The sequence below is a fragment of the Schistocerca americana genome, chromosome 1, assembly GCF_021461395.2.
Source record: "Schistocerca americana isolate TAMUIC-IGC-003095 chromosome 1, iqSchAmer2.1, whole genome shotgun sequence".
Taxonomy (NCBI): Eukaryota; Metazoa; Arthropoda; class Insecta; order Orthoptera; family Acrididae; genus Schistocerca; species Schistocerca americana.
This window is the reverse complement of record NC_060119.1, coordinates 410,282,956-410,297,217: the sequence shown is the minus strand read 5'-3', so window position 1 is coordinate 410,297,217 and position 14,262 is coordinate 410,282,956. Positions and strand designations below refer to the sequence as shown.

At 39.5% G+C, this 14,262-nt stretch overlaps 1 protein-coding gene across 2 annotated transcripts in view; it reads left to right on the top strand.

Annotated features, from left to right (window-relative positions):
* Positions 1–14,262, top strand: part of LOC124602067 (sphingomyelin phosphodiesterase 4) — a 200,969-nt gene that overhangs the window by 5,546 nt on the left and 181,161 nt on the right. For both annotated transcript variants that reach the window (XM_047136294.1, XM_047136293.1), the window contains exon 3: positions 7,034–7,136. In XM_047136294.1, coding sequence (XP_046992250.1) covers positions 7,034–7,136 — 103 coding nt within the window. The remainder of the gene's footprint in view (positions 1–7,033; positions 7,137–14,262) is intronic.

Genomic DNA, 14,262 nt, shown 5'->3' with positions numbered 1-14,262 from the left:
GTTGTGTTCACTTACTTACTACAACCTAAGAGAGTTGTGCATGTAAACTGCCACACTTCCTTCTATCAGTTTGCACCTACAGCAAAAAGAATTAGTTTTGTACCTTTTGAGTGTGCCCGTTCAATTTTTGAGGTATCCTGATGATACTCTGTTGATCAGAGCTGATTGACAATTGTTTCATGTAATATCTTTGTTTCATAAAGAGCATGTAACAGCACATAATTTGTATTTAATATGCCTTGCATTGTGAAGAGATATTTTTAAGCAGTGTAGATTATATAATCAATTGACAGATCTTTTCATTTCTATTTGGCATGTGACAGGATATCAATCAGTGAGGTGAAGCTACGGTTATTGAGTAGTCCTGTCTAGGTTACTTGAAATGACAGGGTTGCCACAGGTTCTGGAAATCAGGGAATATCATGGAATTTCAAACACATCAGGGAAATTTGAAAAAAAAAGAAAAAAAACACTGGAAAAATTTCATTTTTTGTCTAAGATGAAATGGTTTGTTTACTGAGGTGTTGTGCATCGTTGCTGGCTTGGTGTAGCTGAGTTACAGGTGCCATTTCCCTACTCACTCATTACTACTGCTTCTCCCCTTCCTACCACTCCCCTCAGCTTGCAGTTAGTGCTGCCACTACTTCTTGGTGCTAGCCTGGCAGCTGCTGATGAGAGGCAGGAAGGCATGAGGAGTGGTTTGTTTGGATCTGATTGTGAGACTGTAGACGCAATGGCCAGAGGCGGTGGTCGTGTGTCCATGACTTTGTGTGTGTGTGTGTGTGTGTGTGTGTGTGTGTGTGTGTGTGTGTGTGTGTGTGTGTGCACACTCGTTTTCTGTCAAACGCTATGGCTGAAAATTTAGTTTTGAGAGTGCGATTGTCTTTTCTATGTGCCTGTTTGTGGCTCAGCAATCATATTCATGGTGAATTGCTACCTGTCCTCGTTATTATTAATTCTCAGAGTATTTGAACAAGTTATCTGTTGCATGGATTGATCACCATGGTCTCATTTCATCTACATGCTCTCTGTGGCTCATGAATAGCTGGCCACACGAGTGGATTTCTGTGAGGGGCCAAAACTGCAGGCCATTTCTGAGGGTATCTGTAATGGATCGGGCCTGCCAATCTAAAGCCATTTAGGTCCCACTTATGTGCATGCACCGCCCGTCGAATTTAGCCTCACCAATCTGCCCAAAAAGGTGGGAATTTAAGGAGATGGGACCTGGATAAACTGAAAGAACCAGAGGTTGTACAGAGTTTCAGGGAGAGCATAAGGGAACAATTGACAGGAATGGGGGAAAGAAATACAGTAGAAGAAGAATGGGTAACTTTGAGGGATGAAGTAGTGAAGGCAGCAGAGGATGAAGTAGGCAATAAGACGAGGGCTAGTAGATATCCTTGGGTAACAGAAAAAATATTGAATTTAATTGATGAAAGGAGAAAATATAAAAATGCAGTAAATGAAGCAGGCAAAAAGGAATACAAACGTCTAAAAAATGAGATCGACAGGAAGTGCAAAATGGCTAAGCAGGCGTGGCTAGAGGACAAATGTAAGAATGTGGAGGCTTATCTCACTAGGGGTAAGATAGATGCAGCCTACAGGAAAATTAGAGAGACCTTTGGAGAAAAGAGAACCACTTGTATGATTATCAAGGGCTCAGATGGAAACCCAGTTCTAAGCAAAGAGGGGAAAGCAGAAAGGTGGAAGGAGTATATAGAGGGTCTATACAAGGGCGATGTACTTGAGGACAATATTATGGAAATGGAAGAGGATGTAGATGAAGATGAAATGGGAGATACGATACTGCATGAAGAGCTTGACAGAGCACTGAAAGACCTAAGTTGAAACAAGGCCCTGGGAGTAGACAACATTCCATTAGAACTACTGACAGCCTTGGGAGAGCCAGTCCTGACAAAACTGTACCATCTGGTGAGCAAGATGTACGAGACAGGCGAAATACCCTCAGACTGCAAGAAGAATATAATAATTCCAATCCCAAAGAAAACAGGTGTTGACAGATATGAAAATTACCGAACTACCAGTTTAATAAGTCACGGCTGCAAAATACTAATACAAATTCTTTACAGACGAATGGAAAAACTGGTAGAAGGCGACCTCGGAGAAGATCAGTTTGGATTTCGTAGAATTATTGGAACGCGTGAGGCAATACTGACCCTACGACTTATCGTAGAAGAAAGATTAAGGAAAGGCAAACCTACGTTTATAGCATTTGTAGACTTAGAGAAAGCTTTTGACCATGTTGACTGGAATACTCTCTTTCAAATTCTAAAGGTGGTAGCGGTAAAATACAGGGAGCGAAAGGCTATTTACAATTTGTACAGAAACCAGATGGCAGTTATAAGAGTCGAGGGGCATGAAAGGGATGCAGTGGTTGGGAAGGGAGTGAGATAGGGTTGTAGCCTCTCCCCGATGTTATTCAATCTGTATATTGAGCAAGCAGTAAAGGAAACAAAAGAAAAATTCGGAGTAGGTATTAAAATCCTGGGAGAAGAAATAAAAACTTTGAGATTCGCCGTTGACATTGTAATTCTGTCAGAGACAGCAAAGGCCTTGGAAGAGCAGTTGAATGGAATGGACAGTGTCTTGAAAGGAGGATATAAGATGAACATCAACAAAAGCAAAACAAGGATAATGGAATGTAGTCGAATTAAGTCGGGTGATGCTGAGGAATTAGATTAGGAAATGAGACACTTAAAGTAATAAAGGAGTTTTGCTATTTGGGGAGCAAAATAACTGATGATGGTCGAAGTAAAGAGGATATAAAATGTAGACTGGCAATGGCAAGGAAATCGTTTCTGAAGAAGAGAAATTTGTTAACATCGAGTATAGATTTAAGTGTCGGGAGGTCGTTTCTGAAAGTATTTGTATGGAGTGTAGCCACGTATGGAAGTGAAACATGGACAATAAATAGTTTGGACAAGAAGAGAATAGAAGCTTTCGAAATGTGGTGCTACAGAAGAATGTTGAAGATTAGGTGGTTAGGTCCCGTAACTAATGAGGAGGTACTGAATAGGATTGGGGAGGAGAAGTTTGTGGCACAACTTGACTAGAAGGGATCCGTTGGTAGAGCATGTCCTGAGGCATCAAGGGATCACAAATTTAGCATTGGAGGGCAGCGTGGAGGGTAAAAATCATAGAGGGAGACCAAGAGATGAATACACTAAGCAGATTCAGAAGGATGTAGGTTGCAGTAGATACTGGGAGATGAAGGAGCTTGCACAGGATAGATTAGCATGGAGAGCTGCGTCAAACCAGTCTCAGGCATGAAGACCACAACAACAACAATCTGCCCAAAGGCCAGCTCAGTTTGTGTGTGGTGTAATGCAGCAGATTTTCATGGTTTATCCGTGGACACGGGACTGCGATCCTCTTCAGGACTGCGGTCCTCTTCAGCAGACCAGTGGCCATGGGCTCTGGACTTCAGGTATTGCAACTGTCTCACTGCAAGTATGTTGTGTAGTGTGGTGTTTTATAGAAATTTTATTTGTTCTAGTATATGTTGGCACTTAAAAAGTAGTTTGTGTTAGAAAGTATGAACAATAAGAAGAAGAAAATAGTCAGTCACAGGCAGTTTGTACGCTCTATACTCAGACATTTCTCAAAAGAAAATCCCAAAATACCTGTAAAATGATAGATATAACTCAGTGGGTAATAACCAACAATAACGAATATAATAGAAGCAAATTTTATTAGCGGTCGCGTACAGTGTTGGTTTCCGCAATTCTTCCCCACCTTATGTGCTTCTTTCAAGAAGCTTACTTTTTTCAAAGGTTATTTCTGAAATCAGTGAAGGTATTTTAAATCTGTCTTGCGACTCCAAGGAAGTGCGCATTTTTATCACCAGATGCATTTCATTGTATTGGAATAAAATAACATCAGTGGTCTTAATGAAACACATGTACCATTTGGCTTGCTTTCTCCATCTAAAAACAACTCGTTACAGAGGATGTTGATGTTAGTACTTAAGATTTTTGCTTACATAAGACTTGTCTTGAAATCGGGGAAATATCAAGGAATTTCACTTGGGGAAACTTGTGGCAACCGTGAATGATTTTAGTGATGAGCTGTTAAAGTAGGTTTGTACCTCATATTAGTTTTTGGGTTTGCTGCCAATTAAACTGTCCCGTCTTGCAGTATTTAGACGACTGGCCTATTCAGCTTCATGTGCCTTGAACAGTGGTCTTGTGTGCTTACTGGCTGGACTCCAACAGGAATGTGAGGTACAAAACTTCAATTCCTATTGTCTGTTATGTCCTTTCATACATATTTATTTTCCTGTGCCCCATTGTCTGTGTGGAAGTTACATTTCAGTATTTTCCAACTCCGAAGTGAGATGTCCAGCGAAATCTTAATGAACATATTACAAATCATTTCCCACTGTAGTAGATATGAAATTAAATGGTCAACTCACTTAATGACTTTAAAAGAAACAATAAACACTGTTGATTGATCAGTCACAACAAGAAAACTTCATAAATCAAACCATTTTCCTGCTGCATTTTGGTGCAGGCTGTTACGTCTCAGTTAGCAAGATGATAACATCGATGAAAAATACTTTGGGAAGTGCGTGGAATACGACGTGTGACACCTGCAAAAAATGTTGCTGTCAAACTAACCTGTGAGCAGTGTATTAGGAGGCATCATCAGGGACCAACAGGGAAACTGCAAGACTGCGATAGTGCAAAGACTTGAACACTTACACAAAATGAGCATAGGCTGAGTAAAAAAGACTCTGCCTTGTGTTAGGATGCAATTGACTACAGAGTCAGTGTGGTTGAACCAGAAAAGCTAAGACTTCAGAGGTACTGCCCAACGTGTGCAACACTTGTGCCTCTTATGTGGTTTCAGTTGCCTGAGACTGCAGTCGTTTGTGCGAGTTGCGTTTGTGTGTGTGTGTGTGTGTGTGTGTGTGTGTGTGTGTGTGTGTGTGTGTGTGTGTGTGTGGTTTACAAAGGCCTGAATGGCCGAAAGCTATAATTGTGTGAATCTTTTTGTTGTGCCTATCTGCGACTCAGCATCTCCACTATATGATGAGAAGCAACTTTCCTTCTCTAATATTGTTACATTCTATCCTGGATTTTCCATTGTTTGACTTGTGCTACTTATGGTATAGTTGCCAATTGACCCCTGAGAAAGGACCAGTGAAGTCCACATGTGCTGTAACATGGGCCATGAAGAACATTTTTGTAGCATAGCTGTCTTGTTGTGGGCGCACTGCTTGATAGTGTGATTCATTATTACCAATAGAAACATCGCTTTCATGTGTGACATCTCTGCTTGGAGTGTATCTCCTGCAGAATGTGTTCTTACAATGATGGTACAATTACTATATGGCAGTCCCAATCTTCTGTAGCTAACAGTAGGATATCTTCTACAATGTTGATGCTATCATGAAGTGTGAAATACATCTGGAGAGCTTGGTCTGACCCCATGGGAAAACATTGCTGTCATCCATGATGGGCTTCTGGAATTACTCTGCATAATAATGGATCTTCAATTGTAACTGCTGTGACTTCCTGTTCTGTCAAAGGAAATTTGTTGAGAGTATGCTGAAAGTTCTGGTCCAATGCAAAACTGATTGCCTCCTTGTCAAAGTTAATGTCAGGACCCACTGTTAACCATGACAAAGCTTCCGCATTTGCTTGCTGTGAGGTGGGCATGTAGTGAATGTCGTAGCAATAATTACTCAGAAACAAGATGCAGCACTGTAAAAGCTGTAAGATTCTGTTAGGGAGCTTGGACCAAAGCAAACAATGAGATGAGTGGCTTATTGTCTGTAAGGAGGTGGCATTTAATTCTGTACAAGAAAACATGCAACATTTTCGCTCCTTATATGATTGCAAGTGCCGCCTCCTCAATCTGAGACTAATTTCTCTTTGCTTAGAGATGAATGCAGTAGGCAACTCTCGGCCATTGATATTTCTGAGATAGATCACAATGCTAGCACTGTACGGAGATGGATTACTGGCCAGTGTCAAAGGTTTGCCGGGGGTGAATGTGACCAAACAAGGGACAGAGCAGCGGTTTTGCTTTAGTTTCTACAGTGCTAGCCCATATGCCTCTAACCAAACAAAATTTCACTCCTTTCTTGCAAAAGTGATTCAATGGATGACTAAGGTGAGCATCCCATGGAGAATTTTGCATATGGATTCATATTCTCCAAAACTGACTAACTCCTGATATTCTAGGGAACTGGCAAATTTTCTATAGCTGCAAAATGCTCTGGAATTGGTACTAGACCATCCTTTCTTAACACATGCCCTATGTACTGCACTCTAGGAGCAATAATCTGCAACACAGTATATTTTCCAGCAGTTGCTAACAAGCTGCTTGCTAATTTGGCAAATGCTGTTCTCTCATGGAGCCAGTGACTCAAATGTCATCCAAATTCTTGACACACAGCAGAATTTCTTTGATAAGTTGCCCAAGGAAATGCTGGAACATTCCTAGAGCTGAAGCTACCCCGAATGGCAAACGGTGAACTGGTACATCCCACCCTTGTTGCTGACTGTTACTTCTCAAATAACAAGGTGGTAGCACTTGGAAGGAGTGCAGAGTACCACAACGTGCTTGAAAAAAACATATGGTGTCAACCTAACTGGAGAGCTGAGAGTCACAGTCAAGGATAAACATGGAAACTTAAGAGCTTAATTGTGCGAAGAATTTAACCCTTATGGAAAGTGAGCATTGGCCAAGTACAAAAGATATGGGTTCGTGATAGTTTGTAACTAACTTCAGTGTCTGTGTTTGACCAAGAAAGCTAAGACTCCGGAGGCACTACCCAATGTGCATGACATTCCATGAATCCTTCGACTGCAAACATCATCTTCATCTGATGTACATGAGTCTGGTGGTGATACTGAAGACACTGTTAAATGCTTAATATTGTCAAATTAGTATAACTGCATTAATTTCATCAGGGAGCAGAGATTGTGTATTACATTAAAGTCATTAAACGTTGTTTAAATCTCATTCTTACATGTATAGAAAATGTCTAATTTTGTTTTAGGTAAGCTTACGGCAGATCATTGAGGATGGTGGAGTGCCACAGTTGTACGTTGGAAAAATACAAATAGATCCAAATACACGAACACGTGTATCAGTCGTGTTGAGTATCCTTTTAGTTTTTCTGCAAGTATTGGTTTATTGTGGAAGTGTTGTAAGAAATGCAGAGATTGGGCTTCTTTGTGTACCATAAATTACAGAATACTGTGTTTGTCTATGTGTAGCATAGTAAGTCAATTTATTTTTGTCATAAATATAGCTCAGTCACTATTTTATAAGGCATACTTGTGTACACCAACAAAACTGCCCAACACACTTATCATTAATGCATGAAACTGAAATAATTAATTTTCAAGACTTTTTTGATTTTCAGTGTGACTGATTGAGATTGTGAATGCGTTTATAGCCTACGCCTAAGCCACAGAAAATTAAGTGGCCTAATTATGATGGGCAAGCTGTGATTCCTTTAAAAGAGACATAGCTATATTCCTCCCCTGGTCTGAGCGTGTGCCCTCTAAAAGCCTTTGTTGTTAATAAAATGTTATATCTATTCTTCCTTTCTTTCATGGCCTGGTCAGGATTACCACTACTACTGCACCTCGCAACGCGTGTTAGTTATTTTTAACAGGCATGGCAATGGTTGACAAGAAGAAAAGGGTGGTAACAAAAGTCTATGGGGTGAATTTTGATATGAATGGATTTGATAATATTAAATCAATGACATAGTGAACTTCTTATAAAACACTTTCCCTGAATCACAACAGTTTTACAGTTGAAAAACTGATAAATGAAGGGATTGAATAATAGCTTCAAAACTGGTATTCATTTTTACTTAAAATAATGGATAATATATGGCCCAAGAAAGTTGTGATAAGACTTTTTTATTCCAGAGGATGCACAGAAAAGTAAATGTCACCACTGAAAAATTGCAGGATTTGTTATAGCCAGTGCAAATGTGCTGTACCTTAGGACAAAACTTTATAAACTACCATTGTTTATTGATGAAGTGAGACCTGATGTATTATGTCTATGTCATGACTGGCTAGCCCAACCACAAATAGAATACTATGGGCATATTGAATAACTGGAAATGGTGAAAGCATGGTTAGAGAAACTTCTGCCCATGGTAGTGTGTGTATGTATGCAGATAGAAAGCTAAGTGCTAAGAAAACTGATGTAACTCTGTGTGGGCTTGGCTCTAGAATTGCCTTGTCTGGGGCTACTAGATGCAAACTTCATCAGCAAAATGGGAAGCTGTTTGTGTCATCTAGTGTGCTTAGGAGCAAAAATTGCCTTATGTGGATACTTCAGCATTCAGATTAGGTAAGGTAGTGACAAAGAAAGAGCTTCTGTGATCTTAGTAAGCAGCTATGGACTATTTGTGGCAAGTTATTTACCAACAAGAGATGTTGTATGTCTTCATACAGCTGTCATGAACCTACAGAGTTGGGGCTACAAAGTAAGTGTGGTTGACCCTTTGCATGCAGATCACATTGCAGTAACCATGAAGCTATGGACAGGCTCAGTAAGCACACAACCCAACAAATTCCCAACTGGCTTTCAAATTATGTCTTTGGAAGTAAGATTATTGTAAAGAAAAATTTAGTTGATTTCAAAAGTGCAGTGTCATTCTACAGATTGGCATGGAATGTCTGAAGAACTGAAATGATATGTTGTTTCATGTTCCAGGCTCCTAAAGCCAAATTTGATGAAAATGTTCCACCAAAACTCAAGAGAGATGCATTTGCCAAGTCAAAATACACACAGAAAACTGTCAAAGTAAAGAGCTGGTATACCTCTAGATTAGTTTTAAAAAATGCATTGTATGACTACTAAATGATAAAGCCAAAGCTACTGGAGATATTGCCATTGAGGATAGACTATACTGCAATTATTTAGAGTCCAAAAGGATGTGTGGAATAGAAGTAGAAAAAGCAAAGAAGGAAAAAAATTTCAGATTTATGGGAGAAGCTCACAGATTCTTGCAAGGCAGCTGGGATCTGGTTAATGAACATAGGCAAAAACCCATCTCTCACTCTGCTTCTTGTGGTCCAGATGAAGTTGATGAATATTGTATAAACATAGTGGAAAGCACAGTAGACAAAATTCCAGACTTTGGAACAGATCCTGCAGTTGCTGTGAAATTTGGAAATAAATGCAGCATGGTAATATGGAAGGGAGTGTATCCAAAAGACACAATGAAAATAGTAAACAAATTACAAACACTCAGGGAGTCCTGATATTTACAACATGTCCTGTACTATTTTAAACAGAGTAATGTGTGAAACTGCTCAATCACTGACAGCAGTAATAAATGAATGCCTCCATTCCAATGAATTTCCAGACTTCCTGAAAGTAGCATCTACAGTAGCACTTTACGAAAAAGGTAATCCTCATGAAATGTCAAGCTGCAGGTCTAAATCTATAATACCAGTGATGGAGTCCATAATGATAGGTCAGCTATGAGGTTATTTTGAAGGAAATAACCTCTTTTACGATATGCAGCACAGCTTTCAGAAGGGCAAGTCAATGACAACTGCAGTACTTAGTTGCAAATATAAGTTAGGATTTTGAAGGAAAGGAATCTATAGCAGTGTTACTTTGTGACCTTAGTAAAGCATTTGATTGTATCCCACATAAGGCCCTTCTCAGCAAGTTAAAATCATGTGTTCTAAAAACTCAAATCCTACTTAAATAACAAGTGGCAGATTGTATCGGTTCAGTGAGCAGACTCAGGTGAAATGAAATAAAAACATGTTGTGCCACAGATTTCACAGAGATCTATAATAGGGCCTCTGTTCTTAATTTTCTTTAAGGACACCGACTCCAATGGGCACTCCTTACAGTTTGCAGATGATACAATTGCCTTGTTCACACAAAGACAAATCTTCGGACTTGCAGATAGAGTTGATTAACAGAGCACTCACTTTAAAGACAGTACACATATTGATTAACTAAGACACAGCACTGCTTCCCAATGGTGACCCTAAAATTATTTAATGCTCTACTTAAGAATATTTAATCATTACCATTCGAACTATTAGAACTAAAATGTGTGTATTGAAAGATCAACCTTTGTACAGTATTATAGAATACTTCTCTGGTAATAGAATAATGTCTACATGAGCTGCAACTCAGTGCCAATAAAAACAGCAGCAACCCTGTTATTTTGCTAAACTATGTTCTAATGTTGATTGTCTTATAATTTTAAAGTATGCTGTAATCTAGTTCTTAACTTTGTTTTCTACAGTATCCATTTTAGTATCATTGTTTAGATTGCAATATTGTATTTGTTTTATTGTAGTAATATTGTAGTAAATGACAGAATTGGTAATAATAGTAATAATAAGACTGTAACATCTGACAACTGAACATATTCCAAATTGCAAGGAGAATATTAAATTGTGACTAAATCCATCAGCAACTTATAATGACTTTTGTTTGGAGCTGATGGAAGTCAAAATTTTAGCTGCTAAGAGGCGCTGCAAGTATTTTGTAAAAAATGTTGAAGTTGCACATTTTTCCCATGTGAAGAACAGTTTATAACAGCGGTTTGTAGTGCCCTGCCTGTATAGCATGCGACTCGGCAAATCACTCACGGAGCAGCGTATAGCAGAATTATTCGGAGTTCACAGACATCAGTTTTAAGCACCTAAAGCCTGGTTTATCATGGAACGAATGGAAGTGAACATGTACGAATGAGCATTTGCAGAAAATTCACTAATATGGATAGAATCGTGTATACTAGAGGGAACGGAAGAGAACACAAGGTGGGGAACATTGCGTATGAAAACTGTGTTATTAGTTTTTAGTTTTTGGAGCTAATATTCAGCATACAGGATACAATTTTATCTTGTTAGAGCCAGAATGCGAAACTTTGCTGTTCAATAAGGGTTATTTTGCATGGCAAGCTCACTGTTCTTGATGGATAATGTAAAATGGTGCAGAGGAGGAAGAATTTAAGTGTCTCAACTTGTATGGAAGCATGACATGCGTGGAGATCGTGCTTCTTACTCGGAATTGCATCCATCTCTACTTAGCACTGGTCCAAAATTTTCCTTGTATGTCACTGCCATTTTTCCCTGGCTTCTCATTACCATTGAGGGGAAATTTATAAACACTAATTACTGATGTTGAGCATCATCTCAAGAGGTGACACAGTTAGCGTTCGTTTCCACTATGCGTGTAAGGTCTAATGGTCATATTATTAAAAATAAAAAAAAAAATAAAAAAATATGGAAATGGTCTAGTGGCAAAGTGTGCGCTTTGTGATCCACAGAGCGCAGGATCAAATCTCGTTTCGACCACAGCTTTTTCACTATGACTTTTAATTGAACATTCACTTCTCACAGATGTTGGAGTGGCCACGAAAGACCTGTGGTTCGGATTCCATGTTAAACGGCAGGTCTCCATTTTCCAGTTAGGTAACTAGGAAAGATTAGGGACATGTAAGTAGCTGCAGTGGCATCCAGTTGAAAGACTGCAAGAGGCCTTTTGGATACACCAGACAGAATTCTCTTTTTCTCGTGCTTGTTAACTTATTTGCTCCAGTGAAAATTTGGTTTAAGCTATACAGACATTTTTTTTGAATAACTTCATTTCGACAATTCAATTCTTGCACATGTAATTCTGATAAAAGTGGCTAGCAGAGAAAATAAAATTATTGCAGTGTTTGATGTCTCAGATGACTTCCATCAATGAGGACTTGTAATGTGTTGAAATGAAATGTCTTGCTGTACTACATTTTATAACAATTCTTGTAGGCCATTCCTTATAATAACGTTTGAATGTTGTACATTTGACTGTTACCGAAACAGTTCTTTGTTTATTCCCTGTAGTCATCACAAAAACGCAAAGTCTCTATTGGACGACAGAAACAAAAACTTTTCTTGCACCAGGCACACCAGACAAAGGAAAAATTGATGCAGTCAGTCACTTCGGAGTAACCTCTAGTTTTATTTAGACAGAACTGGGATGGAGTCAGAAATGGTCCCGGTTGTTGTTCTGCATATTGCGCTGCATACCTGGCATACTTGATCAAATTCGTAAAACGTGGCGAAGAAAACTGGTATTGCACAAATGACTGGAGCTTAAGAATACTGTTCCGCTGATAGACCTGAAATGAGAGAGAGGTATCAGAAATTATGTTGTCTAATAATTTTCTGAAAAATGCTTGTGACTGTCGAAAAAATTCATTATCGAGAGGTTGAATCGCACTAGTAGTGGCAGGTGGGATCCACATTATATCTACAGATTTTTCATCGTCCTCCGCAAAAAAAACAGATGCATCATTACATCCAGACCATGAATCCAACAAAAGCAATGAATTAGCCTTTGCAGATGGCAGGAATACATTTTGAACAAAATGTTGAAAATTATTTTCTCCCATTTTTCCAGATTTTGATATGTTTGATTACAAGATTTTTGCAACTAAACAGTCCATTTTTTTAATTTTTGGTCATAATTTGCCTTGCGGTTCTTGAAGACAGAGATACAGCTGTGGAAACAGTAAACCATTCATACTTATCACTGGCATTATCGTATATGAATGTGTCATTGCATTCATTGATTGGGCAACTGACTCCATCTTTTTTTCGCCCTGAAATGATAAAGTGCAGTGAGAACAGAGTTCTTTCACAAAACATGACTGATCAGCATTATAAACAGAAGTTGTGGGGATAAACAGCAAGTTTCATCTTTACGTCAGCTATGAATTTCTCTATAGTATTGGCTATCACTGGCAGCTGTTCTACACGTTTACGTGACGTAAACTTGGTAACTTTGCGACTTCCTATTCTGTACAATTTCTTGAACCTGCGTAGCAAGGAAGACAAAACCTGGAAATTAGCAGTGTTCATGTCAGATGCAATTTGGAGGGCCCAGTCTTGTAGATATCCATCGGTAACACTGCATAGCCTCTCATAAGCAGTTCTAAATATTTCAAACAGTTTTTCATTCAGATGGTTTTGGGTTTCCGTTTGGCGTATATTTCTTACTTCATGTAATTCATTCCTCCATTTGTACAGGTCATGCTCCAATTTTACGAAATGAAAATGCCTTTGAACACTGCATAACTTCAAGCATTTTTCCCTGCTTTGTTTAACCAATATTTCACTGCATTTTCTTTGTCACTGAAAGCTGTTGCAGTACGTGTGCGTGTGTGTGTGTGTGTGTGTGTGTGTGTGTGTGTCTTTTAAAGACTTGGAAGGTATTCTTCATCAGAACTGTTACTGGCACAACTGATGTCACCTGAACCACAATTCATGGATCGTCGCAGTTATTTCCTATTTCTTCTAACGTATCCACAATTTCAAATGAAATGTTGATATTATTCGTATGAATGTCAAGGAACTCGACTAACAAATGATGCATACAGTGTTTACATAAAAAGGAGAGAAACCGGTCTTTTGCTTGCTAATGCGACTGTACTTCGTAGGGTGTGCTCACCCAGGGGGATTGGTGGTGGAGGGTGTCTGGCTGAAAATGCAAGGCAAGCCAGTCGCCTGTGGGCTCTTGTCTTGCCAGCGTCGCGTGTTGAGTGGACACGTCGCAGAGTCGTTGGTCGTGACGCAAATGCTCGAGCAATGTTAAGCCATAACGTTTTGTGTGAAACTAGGAAAATTGGGTACAGAAACATTGGGTATGTGTCGACAAGCCTACGGCAATTATTGCCTGTCAAAATCCCAAGTTTTCAGGTGGATGAAGAGCTTTAAAGAGGGCCAAGACAGCGTAGAGGATGAGGACTGCTCCAAACGCCCGCCAAGCAGCAAAACTGACGAAAACATCGACCCCGTGCACGTTTTATTGAACACTGATCGTCAGATGAGTGTCAGGGTGATAGCAGACGACCTCAGACTTGATAAAATAACATTGTACATTGCCACCAAAGCATTATCGAAGAGGAAAATCTGTGCCAAGATGGTCCCAAAGATTTTGTCAGATGTTCAATACAAAACATGTGTGGCTGCCTGCCAAGACAATCTCCAGAGCATTGAAGCTGATCCAGAATTTTTAGATAACATTACCACTGGAGATGAAACCTTGGTGTTCGAGTACGACCCGGAGACAAAGCACATGACTGCCGAAGGGCACACCACAGCATCCCCACGTCCAAAAATGCTCGCATTCGCAACGCGAAGGTGAAGGCCAGGCTTATTTCGTTTTTTTGACGTTAGGCGCGTGGTTCATCATGAGTTTGTGCGCCAAGGCCAAACTGTCAATAGTGCTTTTTAT